This window comes from Coffea arabica, chromosome 9c (genome assembly GCF_036785885.1).
Source record: "Coffea arabica cultivar ET-39 chromosome 9c, Coffea Arabica ET-39 HiFi, whole genome shotgun sequence".
Taxonomy (NCBI): domain Eukaryota; kingdom Viridiplantae; phylum Streptophyta; class Magnoliopsida; order Gentianales; family Rubiaceae; genus Coffea; species Coffea arabica.
In genome coordinates, this window is record NC_092326.1 from 41,888,357 (window position 1) to 41,908,153 (window position 19,797).

The following is a 19,797-nucleotide window of genomic DNA, read 5'->3' on the forward strand; positions in this document are numbered from 1 at the left end:
AATCCCTACCCATACCCACAATAATTTCACGAATCCGATCCGGATCCGGGTCTAGACCCGACCCGTTGACAGGCCTACATAAACACTAGCAGACAAGGCAATGCACCGAATGACTTGCAAACAAAAATCAGAGAATTATAATGGCTTGTACCCAATGCTTCAATCAGGAAAAATACCGGTTTTCGTCCCCAAACTTTGGACACAAGACACATTTCGTCCCTCATCTTTCGGGCATGACACATCTGGTGTCTGAATTAAGAATTTTAGACCAAATGTTATCCTCAAACGGCAATTTATCCACCATTTAACGAAACCGGTCACGTGAGATTCACGTACCGTTAAAGCTTCTGTCCGAAAGAACCCAGGTGGAAAAGGACGTTGTCTCCACTTTCCTTGTCCAAAACCGAATCTGAGCTCACTCTCTCTCTACAAGTTCACTTTCCCCTTTCCCTTGCCTTTCACTTTCCCTTTTCCTTTCACTTCAACGACTTCCTCTGCAAATTTTCAAGCCTAAGCTCAAGCTCCATCTGAAAATTCTGCCGAGAGCAAATACCCTCTTCCAAATCAAATTCTGCCAAGAAATAAAGTAGAAACTTGCATAAAACAACACCCAGCATTGTGGCTGTATTTCCCTAAAATGAGATCTAGAAATCTTGAGTCGTCATCGTCATCGTCATTAAACAGCATTGTTAAGGTTTTATAAATGACTGTTTTAGTTCTTGGATTACACCTTACCTCCAAAATTTGGGAATTTACCCAAATTTTCCATTTTCTAATATTCCTACAAATATGCAAAATTATGCATATCCCTCAAATCTACCCAATATTAATGTTTTGTTAAACTCTAAATAACAAAAATATGAAATATAATATTTAAATATATTTTAATACACACAAGTTGGACGGGTAACTAGTGTGTCAGAGAGTTGCCATAATCTCCTTAAACCCGCATGCGGGTTTAAAGAGTATTCGGATATTCTCATATGCACCTATGCAAATCGAACCAACCGGATATCTTATCCGTATCCCATTTTTTTAAATAAAAATCTTATAAATTTGAAAAATAAAATCAAATTTAGATGTATTAGGGTTTTAAAAATATTATATAAGTGATAAAAATTTTATAAATTGTAAAAATAAAATCAAATTTAAATAATTAAATGTTATATTTGCATAAGGAATAATACAATAATCATAATAATGATAATACAATAATATTGGTGTAATAAAACTGCCATTAATTTAAATATTTACTTATAATGCCCAAAGAGCCTAATTACCAATTTTTTCTTCTTGCGCTCATATATAACATTAACCCGCATGCGAGCTAACCTTGAAATAGAAAAAACACAGAATCCCGCTTGCGGGTTTCAACGTTATTATGCAGGCGGAATTTTGAGGGATATGCATAATTTTGCATATTTGTAGGAATATTAGAAAATGGAAAATTTGGGTAAATTCCCAAATTTTGGAGGTAAGGTGTAATCCAAGAACTAAAACAGTCATTTATAAAACCTTAACAATGCTGTTTAATGACGATGACGATGACGACTCAAGATTTCTAGATCTCATTTTAGGGAAATACAGCCACAATGCTGGGTGTTGCTTTATGCAAGTTTCTACTTTATTTCTTGGCAGAATTTGATTTGGAAGAGGGGATTTGCTCTCGGCAGAATTTTCAGATGGAGCTTGAGCTTAGGCTTGGAAATTTGCAGAGGAAGTCGTTGAAGTGAAAGGAAAAGGGAAAGTGAAAGGCAAGGGAAAGGGGAAAGTGAGCTTGTAGAGAGAGAGTGAGCTCAGATTCGGTTTTGGACAAGGAAAGTGGAGACAACGTCCTTTTCCACCTGGGTTCTTTCGGGCAGAAGCTTTAACGGTACGTGAATCTCACGTGACCGGTTTCGTTAAATGGTGGATAAATTGCCGTTTGAGGATAACATTTGGTCTAAAATTCTTAATTCAGACACCAGATGTGTCATGCCCGAAAGATGAGGGACGAAATGTGTCTTGTGTCCAAAGTTTGGGGACGAAAACCGGTATTTTTCCCTTCAATCATTATCCAAATATATATTCTCGAAGCGTTCCGAAGCTAACTCTGACCCTAAATGTCTAAACCAACTCTAGAAATTTGGACTTGTTGTTTGATATAATTATAATTTAGGACTTCTTGCGCCATTTCAATGTTGTTTAAGATTTTGACATGGGAATTATAAACATATTGTTTTAGTTTTGACCTTTTTTTGTTTTCAATTGGAAGACGAGAGGAAATTCAAAATTTTTGATTAATTACTTATAAAGTCTTGGATATTATTGAATTACCAGTTATTCGATCGCAAACTAATTATGAACATCTAATTTACGAAATCTAAATTTAGATGGTAATAAAAAATTGAAAATTTTTATTCCAATTCATGATTATTGTCCTTCAAAAAAAATGAAAAAATCGTTCAAAACATCCCTTATATTTTACAAAATGACTTTTTTCATCTCTAACTTTTAAAAGTGTAATTTTATGTCCCTTACAAATTTATATTGGTCAAATTTAGTCCCTACTTAAGTTTTCGATTAATTTTTTGTCTGGAATCCACCACACGCCTTGCATGTGATCATTTTTTAGGAGCAAAATTGTCAAATCAAATTTCACATAATTCGATTTTTTCGTCTCTTACATTTTACAAAATAAATTTTTTCGTCCCTCACATTTCAAAAAAATATATTTTTCCATCCCTCACATTTTACAAAATGAATTTTTTGTCGCACACATTTCAAAAAGTGAATTTTTCCGCCCCTCATATTTCACAAAATGAATTTTTTTATCGCTCATTGATCATGTGTTCAAATAGGGTTTTTTTCAAACCCATGTATATATTTTTTTGATTTCACCTGAACAATACAAATAACATGTAATATATCTGTATTTGATTTCATCTACAACAACAATTAGTTTATTCAAGTGAAATTAAATAGAGATACTTTACATGCTATTCGCATTGTTCAGGTGAAATCAAATAGACATATACATGAGCTTTCAAAAATAAGAAGAGACTATCGTATACATAATTAACGAGGGATGAAAATTTTCATTTTTGTAAAATGTGAGAGATGAAAAAATTCATTTTGTGAAAATATAAGGAATGAAAGAATTCATTTTGTGAAATGTAAAGAATTATGGATCAGATTATGTGAAATATATTTGACAATTTTACTCCTAAAAAATGATCACCTGCAAGACACATAGTGAATTCCGATAAAAAAAATTGGTCGAAAATCTAAGTAGGGACCAAAGTTGATCAATGTGAATTTGTAAGGAACACAAGATTATACTTTTAAAAGTGATGGATAAAAAAATTATTTTGTAAAATATGAGGGATGTTTTGAACGATTTTTCTAAAAAAAATTCATGATTATTGATATATCAACACCCTAATAGCCGACTTCACATCATAGAACTGGGTCACTCACTCTTGGTCCAAAAGAGACGTCAAAGGTACATAGCAAAGAGCCTTGGGTTAGAGGCAGCTATTTGGGTTGGGTTCTTTGAAGCTTTGTTTCGTTTTTTCGGGTATAGTTGGATCTTGTTGTTTGGGCCCCCAAAACAAGCAAAATCGCTGAGCTTTAGCGACGCTTCTACTTGAAAAACGCCTCCCAAAGTAAAACAGGGACACGACCCGACAACCCCTTCCGGTTCCGGGTGTAGTTTTCCTCCTCCATCAGTCCATCTCCATTTGGGTTTTCTTCAGACTCAGTTGCTTCTCCAGGTACTCCTTTCCTCGCCTTCTCTTATCTGATTGTAAATTTGCCTGTTTGTATTATCAAGCCTGGTTTTTTTAATCATCTTGGTTTGATTTTAATTATCGGGTTTAAATTCTGGTTATCTTTGGCCCTTCATGCAAGGTTGAAGAAAAAAGGGGCTGAAAAAGGGATTAAATAGCAAAATGCTTAGAAAACTTGAGAACGAATTGGATTGTGATAAATTTTTTTGGCTTTGTTGAATAAGCTATGGTACAATTTCAGGATCAGTGGGGGGGAATTTTGGTGATCATGCATCCTTTGCACTGCCCTTCTTTTTTTATGCTTGTAAAGTTGTGGTGCTCAGCTGAAAGCCAGAGAAGCAAAATGGAAGCTTTATTAGCATTGGAATTTTATTGGCTCATTTTTCTTCTGGTTGGAAGTTTTAGTTTTCATTAACTTTGGTTCATACAAATACAAGCTCAACTGTCTACTGATTAGATTGGTTGTAAATTGCATAGGAGGCAAAGTGGATATCTCTGTGTGTGAAATTGTGCCCCAAGTCGTGAACTTATGTTCAGGGTAGGTTGCATTTGAAATATGCCTTACTATTTATGGTTGAATTATGCTACCACGGGAAGTTGAGGACCCCAATGGGCATGGTACAATTCCTGCCTGTGCCAGCGTAGACAAATGTGGTGAATATCCAATGGAAAAAGAGGTCAATGAGAACAAGGGCGATACTGCAGATGGTGTTGGTAACAGAAATGAGGTTGAGGATGGATATGAAGATGAAGATGAGGAAGAGGATGTAGATTTCAATCCTTTATTAAAGGATTCTCCTTCTCAAGAAGCTTCTTCAAGCTTGAGCTCTGAAAATGAAGGTTTGGATGCTGATGTTATGGATAGTAGGGAAAATGCTTCTGCATCTGTAGCTACTGATTCCACAGCAAAGCTTCCCAGTCCAGTGCAGGACTGTCCTGTGGGAGACACTGACCCAGGTGAAGAGGTTGTGACACAGACTGAAACTTCTACTGCAGGAGAATGTAAAAAAGGCTCTGAAATTGGGTCCCTGCATGAAAAGAGTGAAGGATCAGGCAGCCGGATGTTTGTTGATGGTGATTTGGTGGCTGGGGAGTTCAGCCCTGCTGTACATTCCGGGAAGCCTGTAATAAATATGGACGATGAGGATGCAATTTGCATGCGCACAAGAGCTCGATACTCACTTGCTAGCTTTACACTTGATGAATTGGAGACTTTTCTTCAAGAAACAGATGATGATGATGACCTTCAAAATGTTGATGATGAAGAAGAGTACAAGAAATTTCTTGCTGCTGTTCTACTTGGTGGGGATGGGGACCCTCAAAGTGCACAAGAGAATGACAATGTTGATGATGAAGATGAAGAAAATGATGCAGACTTTGAGCTTGAAATTGAAGAGGCACTTGAGAGTGACATTGATGAGGATGCAAGGGATGAGATTCAAGAAGAGGTTTATGATGTTGCTGGTCGCCGACCCAAGACTAGGCAAAATAGACGCAAGAAAGCTTCTGTTGAAGGCAACAAGAAGCTTTTGGGCCAGTCGAAGAGGCCATTACGCCCGCTCTTACCAAGTGCACCTCTAGCACAACGTCTGCCCTTTTCAACTCTGGATGGGAAAAGCTTCATAATGAACCATGCTGCAGATTTTCCTCCTTCAACAACTGATGGATCTATAAATGGATTTTCTCCACATCAGATTGGGCAATTGCATTGTCTGATCCATGAACACATGCAGCTTCTTGTTCAGGTATTTTCCATTTGTGTACTTGAGCCTTCTCGACGGCACATAGCTGCCAAAGTTCAGGAATTGATTAAAGAGATACTTCATGTACGTGATCATGTGTTAGCGTGGAGAAGATTACCATATCCTAGTTTCTGCTTCTTTCCTCCTCACATTCATCCATCAGTGCCAAATGAAGCACCCAGAATTTCCCCAGTGCCATGCATTGATGAATCTTCTTCTGTTGTTGACGTTTGGAGAAGCTGTCCTTCAGGGAATAACATGGTACCGCCTGATATCATCTCTGCTTCAAAAGGAAGACGTGAGTCTCTTCGTGATGGCCATGGTCCCGAGGGTTCCTTCTGGATGCCATACATAAATGGTCCAGTATTGTCTGTAATGGATGTAGCTCCACTCAGATTAGTTGGGAACTTTGTGGATGATGTTTCTGCTGGTATGTTATTCAAGACAAAACTATAAGCTATATCTTTTCACATTATGCATGTTTAGTCATGGAGGCATGATGCTTCCTCGTATATTTGGAACATTCTGGTTTATCTGTTATTGATCTTTAACTCATACAGTGGTGCAGGAATATCATAGACGCCAAGTGGGACTTACGTGTGATACTCGCTCAGAAAGGGAACCGTTATTCCCTTTAAGCTGTTTCCCTGCTTCTGAACCATGTGATCAAATTTTGAGAGGTGCTGATTCTCCAACTTTGAGTGTGGCACATTTGTCACCTAAAAGTGATCGAACACCTAAGAAGACAATGGCATCTGCCCTGGTTGAAAGGGCCAAAAAGCAATCAGTTGCTCTAGTTCCAAAGGAGATTGCTGAGATAGCTCAGAGATTTTATCCCTTGTTTAATCCTGCCCTTTACCCTCATAAGCCACCCCCTGCCCCTCTTGCAAACCGTGTACTTTTCACCGAGGCAGAGGATGAGTGAGTTGTATGCTTTTCATTACTTTTGCTAATTTATCATGTTAATTTTTTATATGTTGGAATGCTTTAAAGTTCATGTCATTGGCTATGACTCATAGTTCAATTTCCATTTGTCATTTTTTGGTTTCTTTTTTTAATCATTCAGCTAGAAATGCCTTTTGCCTACTATTGACTTGTAACATACCGCATTGTTTCCCAATGCTTTCCTGTTTTCAATTGTCTTTGTGAAGATAAGGTTATTGAAAGTCAACCATGGTTAACTATAGTACGTGGTTTTGTTAGAATTTAGCATTTGATCAAGTTCTAAAGTTAGAGTATTATTGTTATTTGCTGATTATCTGCATTTTCATACTCATGCAATTTTGCTTCTGTTATCTTCTGCAACTGAAAAGCGTTAGAACTTTATTTTCTTGTAATATCTCAAATGCAGATTATTAGCATTGGGGTTAATGGAATATAATACAGACTGGAAAGCAATTCAGCAGCGCTTTCTTCCTTGCAAATCTAAGCATCAGGTGATTTATTTTTGGACAAGGCAGTGGCAAGAATACGTTATGCCTTTTTTCCCCCACCAAACAGAACAATTATCCCTCTCTGTGAAATGGCATCACATCTTGGTTCTGATTGTTGCATTGTCTCGGTAAAGTAGTTGTGTTTAAGTGGTAATTCTATAAAATTTTTGACAGATTTTTGTAAGGCAGAAGAATCGTTCGTCCTCTAAAGCACCTGAAAATCCAATAAAGGTATGTTTACACTTGTTTGGTTCACAACTTGAAGCTCTATTCGACTAATCTGCTGCTGCTGTGGTCCATCTTCATTGATTATAATATTACTAGAGTATTCTTAAACAAGTGGTAGAATTAAGTTCTGGTTCATTTCTTCTTTTTTGCTGTAAATAAACCTCTGGCTCAGGAGTTGGATCTAGTTACTTAATGCTTCCAGGAAATGTCTGTTGTAAGCACCGCTTTTCCTCCTCCAACAACTACCCTTTGAAAAAGAGAAAAAGAAAATCATAGTTATTGAACAAATCTAAGGGCATCAGGATCATAAAATTGTCTCCAACATACCAAACAGTGCAGGATAGATGTTATAGCACGGAGAGGAACTTTAATATCATCATCATTTAGATCTTGCAATGATTTATTTAACATTATGAAAAAAAAAAAAAAAAGAATCCCTCTTCAAATAACTTCCTCAGCATGGCACACTCCTATTAAGACGAAACCTTCTTAGTTGGTCTTGTTTCTGGTTAATTTGGGTCCAATATAAGCAAGCCATTACAGCCAATGCTGTGTTCAAAGAAAATTTCTATTTTCTAAAATGGAGATGTAAAAATTCTCCAAGAATTCCTTCCAGTCAAGATATAAATAAGATAATTGACATCTGTGTATATGCAAGAGCATTTTACATAAGGCGCTTTCCATAAGATTAAAGAAAACCTTAAAATAATAAAGCATCTTTAGATACTCCAGTGTTTATTTGATAAGTTCATCAACTTGAGTTCATCTATATCAAGAAAATCGTAGTTTGCCTGTTAGCAAATTGATAAGCCATCATCTTGGTTAAGCTGGATTTCGTTATCTTATTGGAATTTTGGTGCTGAGAATTTGTACTTAGTATGCTTCATGATGAAATTCCAAATTTTGGGATTATGTAGGCAGTTCGAAGGATGAAAAATTCTCCCTTGACAGCTGACGAAATAGCACGCATAGAAGAGGTAACTATGTAATAGCTGAATATAATTCATAGGCATCCTTTCTATTTATTGATTATGTAGGGGCTGACGTATTTAAACTGATTGGATGTCTATTGACTAATGATACTATGTATAGGGGTTGAAGATATTTAAACTTGATTGGATGTCCATATGGAAGTTTTTTGTTCCTTATAGAGATCCATCCTTGCTACCTCGGCAATGGCGTATTGCTAATGGAACTCAAAAGTCATATAAATGTGACGCAACTAAAAATGCAAAGCGGCAGCTATATGAAAGAAACAGGAGAGCAAGCAAACCTGCAGCTTTGCCCAACTGGCAGACTTCACCAGAGAAAGAGGTAAGCTTTCATCTTTCAAATGGTATGTGTTGCACACTTACTATGCACCCCCCCCCCCCCCCTCCTTCTTTCCTTTTCAAAAGAACCCATTAACAGGTGAATAATTGCTACATAAACAATATATTCTATATCAGTGCCTTATCGCTTTCAGCTAATTTTACTATTTTTATTTTTGTTTCAATTATCTTGGCTTGTGTTAAATATATAATGCCTAATCAGGTACACGTGAAAATTTAAAAAAGGATAAACAAAGGAGGGAATTGTTTTTTTTTTTTTGGGGTTCAATTTTGTTGTGTTGTTCAGTGGTGTATGTCAATGTCAAATGTGTGCTTGCATAACCATGTTTGCATAACTTCTATGAGCTCTCGTTAGAAGCAAACCCACTGCAATAAGGTTTTTGCAGATTTGGAGCCTGGGAAGGGGCAGATTGTCCCATTCTTTGATTGTAATTGGAGAGATGACCCCACGCTGCAAGCCTATGCGAAGTGGTAGTGCAAGCTAATCTTGGCCCTTGTGCTTTTCCTTCCCTATAAGGTCTTATCTTTTAGTTTAGCAGGATTTCAATGGCATTGTGTCCCTCCCCCCCCAACCCACCCACCCACCCACAACAAACAAACAAAAAAAAAGAAAAGAAAAACCTTTTCTCTCCTTAAAAGCCCAAAAATACAGGAAAATGAAGAAAAAAAATTGAGAGCATTAAGCCTGGTGGAGAGACATTTTGTTATTATATCTCATGAATGATAATTAGTTTGCTTGTTTGCAAACTTTGTGCACAGAGACTGAGTTGCAGTTCTTTGGCTTGAGTGAAATTTGTTGATTAGCATCTTGGGTATCATATTGTTTTAGATTTTAATAACTGGCCTTGGCTTTTTGTCTCTCTCTTGACTTGTGGCTTTGGGATTACCAGACACAACCGAAGAGCTCTTTTGATCAACTATGTGTCTCTACTTATTTGAATTCATAATTTACAGGATAATAGCACGGATAAAGTTTGTGTAGACAAAAATAATGTACGTAATCAGATGGACAGAGAAGAGGAATCTTATGTTCATGAGGCATTTTTGGCAGATTGGGGACCAGGTACCTCCAATCTTGCTTCCAGTTTTCCCAACTCACAGCAGCAGGAGAAGTCCCCTCTGCAACCACCATTGCAGGAGGGCTCCCAAGTCAGTGAACAACTGCATAGGAGTGGGTCAGAAGGTGCCCAAGCCCCTATCTTCAATGAATTTCCAGCCGCTGTAAGGTACTTCAGGCTTCTGCACCATTATCATTTCATCTCTTTCATTAGTTTTTCTGAAATCAATTTGGATATTTGACAATGTAATTCACACTGTTATCTTGGACATTCATTTAAATGCTCAGCTAATGCTTTTGATTTAACTTTAAGGTCATCTAGCTCTCAAGTATGTGGCAGACCCTATCGTGCACGTAGAGTTAATAATGCCCGTCTAGTGAAATTAGCTCCAGACCTGCCTCCTGTAAATCTTCCACCCTCTGTCCGTGTGATGTCACAGTCTGCTTTTAAGAGCTATCAGGGTGGAGCAACTGTGCAGCCTTCAAGTGCCAATTCTTCTGTTATAGGTCCTGGAGCAGAAGCTGGAGTTGGGAAAGTGGTTAAGCATACTGCAAATTCAGGAGTTTGTAATTCAGCAAAAGCAGGACAAATTACAATAAGCCCTGTGAACGCCAACACTAGTAATCGGCAGCCTCGAGATTCTCTAATCATCAGGAATAAGGATGCTTCTGAAGAAAGAGATGAGTCTGATCTTCAGATGCATCCTTTACTGTTTCAGGCCCCTGAAAACAGTCATTTTCCATATTATCCATTGTACTCTAGTGCAAGTACTTCTAGATCTTTTAACTTCTTTGCAGGAAGTCCACCCCAATTAAATCTGAGTCTCTTCCACAATCCACGCCATGCAAACAGTGCTGTTAATTTCCTTGCAAAGTCATTGAAGCCGAGTGAATCAGGTTCATCTTGTCGGGTTGATTTTCATCCACTTCTTCAAAGATCCGAGGATGTGAATTCCAGTTCAGTGGCTGCATGTTCCACAGCTCAATTTTCAACAAATTTAGAGACATCTGAGGGAAGATGTGCTCAGGTTCAAAGTCCATTAGGTGGCACACCTAGTATGTGTCGTGCGCATAATAGTTCTGCTGCCTCTGCAGTGAGCCCCGGTCAAAAGATTAATGAACTTGACTTGGACATATGCCTCAGTTCCACATCCAGACAGCACAAGGCACTGGGAAGTGAAGATGTAAATGAATGTGGTACTGCTGTATCAGTAGCAAATACCAAGGATTTTAGAAACCTAGGATCTCCAATGCCAAAGGATTCTTTGAAACAGTCCAGCCAATCTATGCCTGTGGCTTATGCTCCAGATAAAATTGGCAGTAAGTTGGATTCGGGTGTCCATGCGGTGGTTGTAGCTAGTGATGAAGGAAACAGGAGCAGTGCTGATAATACTGAGGACCAATCTCTTCCAGAAATTGTAATGGAGCAGGAGGAGTTAAGTGACTCTGAGGATGAAGTTGGAGAGAATGTGGAGTTTGAATGTGAAGAGATGGCAGATTCAGAAGCCGAGGAGGGATCTGATTCTGACCAGATGGTTGACATGCAAAATGAGGTATTGCTCCAATGCCTTTTTGCGTTTTCAACTGCCTGAATTCTTGTGCCCTGGCAAGATACACTATGATGCTTTATGTCTTTTATTTTTTTTGTGGTAATTAATTGGGTTTGTTAATGCTGCTTTGGTGATTAGGTTGCACAAATCTGCATGGTAGTTTCTTTATCATGTCATTCATGTGACAGAAAGAACTGTATGGCTTTCAAGTTTATTGTCAAACTTAAAAAGAATAAGCCACTCAACAGTTTCATGGCAAACTTCTGTAACTGTTAGTGTATGACGAAGCTGGGATTTATACCTTTTCATTTGGACCTATATAAAGTGTAAAATATCTGATTATGGACATTGGCTTGTCAGAGGGTAGATTTATTTTTAGTTTTCGTTGTTTAATAGTGCTGTTTACCAAGTTCTGATTGATTGAACTTGTTTAATGTGAGATTTGATTTCATTCTTTCTATAAATTGCTTGTTTCTTATTGATTACTTCTAACTTTTGATTAGGATGTGGAGAAGGCAGATGCTGATGCCGATTCTAATGATCAACAGGACGATCCAATTAGGTGTGATGATTCAGAAGGCAATGCTTTTCAAACCGTAGAAGGCCGCCAGATGGGCAAGAAAATTGATCATTCCTCCAGCTCTTTATCTTTAAATTTAAACTCCTGTCCTCCAGGCTCTCCTTTAATGAAGAAGCCCAACAATGGAAGTCTGAAGGGCAGTAATACAGCTCCAGACGAGAAGGTTCATTCTGGTGCCAGAGCAGCTACTGAAAACATTCCATCAAATGATGACAATGTAGCGTCTCAGAAGCAAGTCGTGGAGCTTGGATCACAATCAAATCTGAATTCTGGCATCACTTCATCGAAAAAACCTAGAAAACGTGCATGTGGTCCGGATTTGCGCTTACGGAGGGGCACACCAAAAAGAAGAAATACAAGCTTGAAAACTGATATGAACTCAGCAAAGTCCAAGCAAGACAGCTAGGGTTAATTCGGCTAGGTATGGATAGCTCTTCAATTTTTTCAAACGTTCGAGCTTGTTAGGCTTATTCTACTCGTCTTGGAGGTGGTGCTATGCCAGATTTCAACACCTTGAGTTGTAAATAAAAGGTGAAATTTTGTCTGTAGATTGGTGGATCTCAAGAGGTAAGAGTGGGGGTTCCTGTATTTGCACAAATCCCCCACCATGTCTCATGCGCAAGGCCTCCTGAATTTTGGTTTTAATGGCAGCAAAGAAAGAGAGATAATCAGATTGAAGTTTCTTTAATCTCTGAGAACAGTCAGAGTTGGTGAACGGCTATACAAAACTCGCATAATTAATGCCAAATGCATTTAGATTTGTGAATCCATTTTTGTTCTTTGTTGATCCAAGGGACTCTTTATCTCTGTGCCTTCCTTATATGGGGGGAAGGGGAAAGGAGAGGGCACAGAAAAACTGAACAGGAAAGAGTCGAAAACTCTTCCAATCTTCTACTAGCTCTAAATTCTAGAGTTAGCAGGGATATTAGTCAGATTACTATGAGTATTTTTTTTTTTTTTTTGTTTGGTTCGACTCTTAAACTCTCTTATTTTTTTTCCCTTTTCCCTTGTAAATGTTGGAATAAATAAATACGTAAGTAAATAAATAACATAAAAGCATTAAGACCTTCAAGACTTTTATTTAACTATCTAATCCGGATTGATAACGGAGCTGGGTAAAAGTTTGCAAGTAAAAGTAAGTGAAAAGAAAAATTGGGTGCATTAGGGTATTTCATCAACTTTTTTGATAGTTTTAACATCAGTTAGATTAAAAATTAGCTAATTCTTTGCATTTCCTTCATCGTACTTTTGTATTTCAGCCCAAAAGAACAAAGAGCTAATAAACCATTATTTTCCAGTAAAAGATTTGAAAAAAACAGCAATATTCTTCTAAAAATGTGTGATTTTACTCCCTAGAGTTAAATGAAAATTATAACAATGCATTAAACACAATTTGAAAATGTATATTGGTTTGTCAATTAACCTATTCATTATTATTAGCGCAAAAACCTTTTTAACCACTTCGACGAAATTGTATATCAACCTTTTCTTTTTTTTTTCTTTTTTTTTCTTTTTTTTTTCTCTTTCAAATCTAGCCTAACTTAGCCCACTTTAATAAATCCACTCAAGCTCAAGTAAAACTTGACTAGCTCACCATGTGAATTTTTCATAATCTACACTTATTATGTCAATTGGAAAAATAAACAAAATATATGACTTTGTTTAATCTTTGATTTGATAAACTTCCTATTTGGATTGCTATTTTTTTTTCTGAAATTTTTGTATACAAATATATTATAATGATTTGATGTATGTGAAACAAAAAAGTGATTGAGAAATATATTTACAAAAAAAAATGTAAAAATCTTTTGGAAGAAAACTTCAATTCAAAGTTTTTTTTGAGACATATGAGATAAAAAGATTATTATAGAATCTGGATAACCTTTTTTTAGTCCAAATAGCCTGGTTTGCTTTTACGACCCGTAAATAATTACTGCGTTTCCCTGTTGTTTTTTTTTTTGGGAAAACAGGTAAATAAAACCTTGAAAATGTGCCCCCGCTGCTGCTTCTCCTCTGCCTTTTAGAACAAGACAGTCGCATTTTCCTATTTACTTTGCCGCCAGCGACTCCTCTTCTCTGTGCTCTCCATAGTCCCCTAAGAACCATAAAGGGAACCCCCTGGAACTAATCCGGTGAGTCCCCATTCCCAAGTTCAGGATTGCATTTGTTTGAGTTTTCTGTTTCACTTCTTGGCGGTTGTTATAGTTCTACCACTTGTTTGATGGAGTGTTTGACAGAGAATGTTTGCCCTTTTTCTTCTCTGTTAATTTGTTTAAGTTTAATTGCAGATATGGGTTTTTATTGTTTTAATAATTAGGTTAGATTGTTGCAAGATGGATTTCTGGGTGTACAATTTCTCAGCAGCCCATGAACTAAAATTGTAGAAAGAAACTATTTTTTTTTTTTTTTTTGGGGACGTGATACGCTTGGTCTTCATGTTTTTTTTTTTTTATTATTCTGGATACTGCGAGTATCACAATCCAAATAGACTATTTTCGTTCTTCTAATTGCAAACACATTTTGTGGCTGTTTTAACTGTTTCTGGCGTCAATTACGCATCTATATATCGTCTGTCATAACCTATTTTCCATTGAATTGAAAGCTGAGATACACTTAAAACATTTTCTTGAAAACATGTTTTCTTGGCCTGGACCATTATACGTTCAACTAGTGAGGGCTGCATGGTTAATTCAGTTGAAGCAGATTAAATTGCGAATTCTTGCTGTCACTTAGCTGCTGGCTCACTGACTATTTCTGTCGAAACACCTGCTTATAGTTGAGATAGTGGCCTGAAGACTGTTAACTCAGCTGCTGAAATTCCACTTTCACTATCTTCGCCTCTATGTTCTGATTGCTCTATATGCACTTTTTAGTTTGTTCTTCACGGATATGGTCAACTTTTGTCTGCTTATATTCATTTTCTTCAAATAAATTTGTTTGGCAACCTTTTGTTTGTTTTTGGTATGAAGCAGGCTATGCTATGAAGTGGCTTTGTCCGTTCTATGTTTTTAGGCTTGTTTTCACCAAAAAGACAATGTCTTTTTATCAGAGGCTTTCATTTGGCTAAACAGTTTGCCAACCCAAGTGCTGAAGATATTATTTTTAAGGCAATTTGTGTGAACTTAAGGCAAAAGAAATGGAATTTACTGGACAAAATGTTGCCAAGCCTAACAAGTTCTGTTGTTTCTCGTGTCTTCCACGAGTTTCAAAGATCCCCACCAGTAGTTTTAGAGTTCTACAACAGGATTGGAGGGTACAAATTTATATTGGATTCTTCAAGTTGTTGTGGTATAGTCATTCATGTCATGGTGAATTGCAGAAAGTATGATGATGCACTGTTTTTGATGAAAGAATTGATGATGGCTAGGGGATGCTCGCCCTTAACTGTTCTGGAGATATTGCTTAACAGCTATGACTCGGTTTTTTCAAGTAGTGCAGTTTTTGAAGCACTTGTGGGGGTGTGTACTCAAATTGGCTCAACCAAGGGTGCTTATGAGGTCATCAATAAATTGAGAGTGGAGGGCTTTTGGCTTTCTATTCATGCATGGAATAACTTTTTAAGTCATCTGCTGAAATTAGATAAGGTAGCTCAGTTTTGGATGGTATACAAGGAAATCATTTCATATGGGTATTATGAGAATGTGAATACTTTTAACTTGATTATATATGCTTTTTGCAAGGAAAGTAAATTCTTTGAAGCCATCTCAGTTTTCTATAAGATGTTGAAAAATGGGATTATGCCAACTGATGTTGCTCTCAACATGCTTATTGATGGTGCTTGTGGTATGGGTGACCTCAATGTGGCATTGAAACTTGTCAGAAAGATAGGAACCATGTCAAAGGGTTGTGTGACCCCTGATTCAGTTACTTATAATACTCTCATCAATGGATTTTGTAAGTTGGGGAGTGTGGCAAGAGCAGAGGACTTTCTTGATGAAATGCTCAAGATGGGTATCAAGCCCAATGTAAGAACTTATGCAACACTGGTTAATGGATATTGTAGAAATGGCTGTTTGGAGGAGGCATTCAGGTTGTGCAATGTTATGGTTGAAAAGGGTTTGATGCCTAATGCAGTTGTTTATAATTCAGTTATTCATTGGCTGTACATGGAAGGGGATGTGAATGGAGCTTCAATATTATTGTGTGACATGATCAAGAGGAATATATGCCCAGACAAATTTACCTATTCCATTCTTGCAAATGGACTCTGTATGAATGGCCATATGAGTGAAGCTGTTAAGTATTATAAGTGGATATTAGAAATGAAGCTTGTTGAAGATGTTTGTCCTGCCAATATACTTATCAATTATCTTTGCAGAACTAAAAATGTATCAGGGGCTAAGCAACTTTTGTGCAATATGTTTGTCCGTGGACTAATTCCAGACCTGGTCACTTATGGTTCATTGATTGATTGGTATTGCAAGGAAGGAAACATGGAAAATGCCTTGAGAATTTATGATGATATGGTAAAGGTGGAGAAAAATCCCAATTTGGTGATCTATAATTCTATATTAGATGGTTTTTGCAAAGACCAATCTGTAAATGCAGGGAAACTATTGCTAGATGCACTAAAACAAGCAGATTATTTTGATATTGTAACATTTAACACTTTGTTGAATGGATATTGCATTAGCGGCAATATGGATAATGCATTTCAGTTACTTGTGGGTATGAAGAAGGTTGGAATTTCTTTCAACAGAGTCACTTACAATATATTGATCAACTTCTTGTGTAAGTTTGGGTTGATTGAGCAGGCAAAGGAACTTGTGGATATGATGCTTGCTCAGGGCATAAATCCTGATTCTGTTACATATACGACTCTTATTATGAGCGGGATCAAGCACTGTGAAGCTGAGGAAGTTGTTGAATTACATGACTACATGGTGCTTAAAGGAGTAATTCCTGATAGTCACGCAAACCAAGCCATTGTTCGTCCACTCACAGCAGGGGTATATTCAGATTCCACTTGACTTTTTACTGGACATAATGTTGTATATGCATCTCATGAAGTTGAAAAAGCATATTCCTTTTTTCTCATTTTGGTAGAACATGCATTGTGTACTAGACTTCTTTAAGCCATGACTTAGAGGCATGCTGTATCTGTGTCTTAAATGGCTGGGAATATTGCATATTCTGTTCCTACCTATGCTACAGAATTTCTCATGTACTAAATGTTTTTGGCTGGGCACACCTGAAGGTTAAAGGTTCTTTTCGACTTGCTTAAATTAGCTTTCTGATTGAGGTGAGTTTCGGGATCCTTTTCTCCGTTATGTTTCCACTTGAATTTTAAGTGTTTAACATGTAGAAAGTATAATCTCTTTATCCTCAGAAACGGTCTTTTTGTGGGTGGGTGGGAAGAGAAACATTTTTGCCTGCTGAAATTAGGAACTTGCAGGTGCTGAAATTAGGATGCAAATTGAAGAGGTACAAACTGCTGAATGAACTGAATGTTGTTACCTCACAATTGGTGGGATGGATGGTGCTTATATATTGTATCAATCAAAGTGAAACCCAATTTCTATTCGAAACCGATAAAGAAAAAAGGGAAGAAAGAAAGCAACAATAAGTTAAAAGCCGAGTTTGCTGAAGCAGACGCTTCTTGAAGAATCACACACGCATTGCCGCATATTCCTGCAGTACGAAACGGTGGACCCAATCACTAGAGGACATCTGCCTCACAAACCATGCAATCCAGAATCTAATCAAAATTTTAATCGAGTTTAAGGTGCCAAATCCCACTACGAAAACAAAATTTAGCTCCCAACCGTAATCTCCAACGGTCAAAATCCTTATCCCAAAGCCTCATCCAATTAAGCACCTCTCATTTCCCTCCTGCCCTCGACACCAAGAGAAATCTACCTCAAGAAACCAACAACAGCGACAACAACAACAACAACGCAATAGAGATAAGACATCATTGCACAGAAACTCTTAAAACAAACCAACCCCACACCTCATATCTTCTTCTCTTCCCCTCCCTCTGATCCTCCTCTTCTCCTCCATTGCCACCGGTTTTTGTAGAGCTCCAAAGAGGGGCTGAAGCCTGAAACCATGTCTTGCTCAAATTTAACCATGTGGGTTTCCTCAAAAACTTCTCTTTCTGATTCAACTGCGCTTTCTTTTCGCTCTTCAATCACCCCTGTTCAGCTCCCTAGCAACAACTCAACCACTGCCAACCCCTCAAGGCCATCATCAGTAACTCCAATTCATTGTGGACTTCGCGAGCTTCGTGATCGTATTGTTACTGTGAAGAACACACAGAAAATCACGGAGGCCATGAAGCTTGTGGCTGCTGCTAAAGTGAGAAGAGCTCAAGAAGCTGTGGTCAATGCCAGGCCATTTTCAGAATCTCTAGTCGAAGTTCTTTACAACATTAATGAGCAGCTCCAAACTGACGACATTGATGTTCCTCTCACCAAAGTTAGGCCTGTTAAGAAGGTTGGTCTTGTAGTCGTTACCGGTGATCGTGGACTTTGTGGCGGTTTTAACAATGCAATTATTAAAAAGGCGGAGGCTAGGATAGCAGAATTGAAGGGACTTGGCCTTGATTACACTATAATCAGTGTGGGGAAAAAGGGTAACTCATATTTTATCCGCAGGCCTTATATTCCGGTAGACAGATTTCTTGATGGTACTTCTCTTCCCACTGCTAAAGAAGCTCAAGCAATTGCAGATGATGTCTTCTCGCTTTTCATAAGTGAAGAGGTGGATAAGGTAGAGCTTTTGTACACTAAGTTCGTTTCATTAGTGAAGGCCGAACCAGTGATTCACACTCTGCTTCCGTTGTCTCCAAAAGGAGAGATCTGTGACATAAATGGGAACTGTGTTGATGCAGCCGAGGATGAGTTCTTCAGATTGACAACCAAGGAAGGCAAATTGACAGTGGAAAGAGACATTATGAGGACTAAAACAACAGAGTTTTCGGCGATCTTGCAATTTGAGCAGGACCCTGTTCAGATCCTTGATGCCTTACTCCCTCTTTACTTAAATAGTCAAATTTTGAGGTCATTGCAGGAGTCACTGGCTAGTGAGCTTGCTGCTAGGATGACTGCAATGAGCAATGCGACTGACAATGCTAATGAATTGAAGAAATCCCTGTCTATAGTCTACAACAGAGAGCGTCAGGCCAAGATTACAGGAGAGATATTGGAAATTGTTGCTGGAGCCAATGCTTTGACTTAAGCATTCTAATTGTCTCCCATGATTGTGCTTCACTATAGGTATTTTTGTTGAAAATTCCATTTTCATCAAACTATGCTTATTTAAGAACTGTAAAGTAGAGTAGACAGTTTCGTGTTGTAACTTCCAACCACATACAAACTTCATGCAATATGAGAACCACAATGTATTTTGGAGACATGAGAGTGTTTCTGCATCTTTGAAACTTTTATTTTTGAGTCATCTTGTGTAATACCTCTTGTATTAATTCAGAAAGTTTCAGCTCAACATATTTTCTTGATCGCTAGGACATTTTAGATTGTTTTCATAAATCTACTGCTACAGAAACAGCAGAATTACTTGACACTGCACCGGGCATTTTTTTTCTTCATCTGATGGTTAGGTTACTTCGTGGCATGAGATCTCAGTCTATATGTAAAACATTCACCATATGAAATTCATTTTTATGTCCAGTAGCTTGATCATTTTTCTGGGACCTATATCTACAAAAGATGTCATTATGATTACACAATAGTTCATCTTAAGTCAGCTTGAAAGCTAATTATTCGGATAATCTAAACTCATATGCTCTTGGCTGCCATGAGGTAGTCTTAGATAATTTGCTCTGTACTTTACTTCTTCCTAGCTTAACTTTGAAAAATGCAGAGTACAACTGTTGGAAAAATGGCTCTTTTCCCAGTATGTGAAGAAAATCAAGTATCTTCAATTTCTGCCATTCCTTCTGGAAGCTCCCATGCCACCATGAGACTGGACCATTTTTGGGGTATAGCCTTTATGTATGTTACCTCCCAGGCTGCTGGCTGAAATAACTTGTAGCAACATCTCGCTACTGCTGCTATCAACTGATTTGCTCTGCCAATTTCTCGAGGACATATGAGCCTTCTTCTTACTTTGGTTTCATTAGCATCAAACCAAGCTATTATTATT

At 37.6% G+C, this 19,797-nt stretch overlaps 3 protein-coding genes across 6 annotated transcripts; all 3 read left to right on the plus strand.

Moving 5' to 3' along the window:
- Positions 1 to 3,622: 3,622 nt before the first annotated feature.
- LOC113708615 (uncharacterized) lies at positions 3,623 to 12,457 on the plus strand. Of its 3 annotated transcripts, none has more exons than XM_027231137.2 (10): positions 3,623 to 3,755; positions 4,248 to 5,942; positions 6,073 to 6,433; positions 6,864 to 6,948; positions 7,120 to 7,176; positions 8,091 to 8,150; positions 8,266 to 8,487; positions 9,459 to 9,730; positions 9,875 to 11,114; positions 11,615 to 12,457. In XM_027231137.2, exons 2-10 carry the CDS (start codon positions 4,352 to 4,354, stop codon positions 12,095 to 12,097), a joined length of 4,371 nt encoding a protein of 1,456 aa, XP_027086938.2. In that variant the 5' UTR covers positions 3,623 to 3,755; positions 4,248 to 4,351; the 3' UTR covers positions 12,098 to 12,457. The 3 variants fall into 3 exon arrangements, with proteins under 3 accessions (XP_027086938.2, XP_027086939.2, XP_071920443.1); XM_027231138.2 differs by having other exon boundaries at positions 11,660 to 12,457; XM_072064342.1 differs by having other exon boundaries at positions 4,248 to 5,515; positions 6,081 to 6,433.
- A 1,203-nt stretch (positions 12,458 to 13,660) lies between these two features.
- On the plus strand, positions 13,661 to 19,137 carry LOC113708076 (uncharacterized). Of its 2 annotated transcripts, none has more exons than XM_027230537.2 (2): positions 13,661 to 13,823; positions 14,664 to 19,137. In XM_027230537.2, the coding sequence occupies exon 2, from the start codon at positions 14,694 to 14,696 to the stop codon at positions 16,659 to 16,661; it is 1,968 nt and encodes a 655-aa protein (XP_027086338.2). In that variant the 5' UTR covers positions 13,661 to 13,823; positions 14,664 to 14,693; the 3' UTR covers positions 16,662 to 19,137. The 2 variants fall into 2 exon arrangements, with proteins under 2 accessions (XP_027086338.2, XP_071920406.1); XM_072064305.1 differs by having other exon boundaries at positions 13,691 to 13,823; positions 15,011 to 16,937.
- Positions 17,593 to 19,759, plus strand: LOC113708077 (ATP synthase gamma chain, chloroplastic). The gene is made up of 2 exons (XM_027230538.2): positions 17,593 to 18,911; positions 19,516 to 19,759. Exon 1 carries the CDS (start codon positions 17,743 to 17,745, stop codon positions 18,871 to 18,873), a length of 1,131 nt encoding a protein of 376 aa, XP_027086339.1. The 5' UTR covers positions 17,593 to 17,742; the 3' UTR covers positions 18,874 to 18,911; positions 19,516 to 19,759.
- Positions 19,760 to 19,797: the final 38 nt, after the last annotated feature.

Coding starts and splice junctions, on each gene's coding strand:
- LOC113708076 (XM_027230537.2), top strand. CDS start 14,694: ATGTTTTTAGGCTTGTTTTCACCAAAAAGACAATGTCTTTTTATCAGA.
- LOC113708077 (XM_027230538.2), top strand. CDS start 17,743: ATGTCTTGCTCAAATTTAACCATGTGGGTTTCCTCAAAAACTTCTCTT.
- LOC113708615 (XM_027231137.2), top strand. CDS start 4,352: ATGCTACCACGGGAAGTTGAGGACCCCAATGGGCATGGTACAATTCCT. Junction 6,434..6,863: donor TTCACCGAGGCAGAGGATGA/GTGAGTTGTATG, acceptor TCTCAAATGCAG/ATTATTAGCATTGGGGTTAA. Junction 8,488..9,458: donor AGACTTCACCAGAGAAAGAG/GTAAGCTTTCAT, acceptor CATAATTTACAG/GATAATAGCACGGATAAAGT.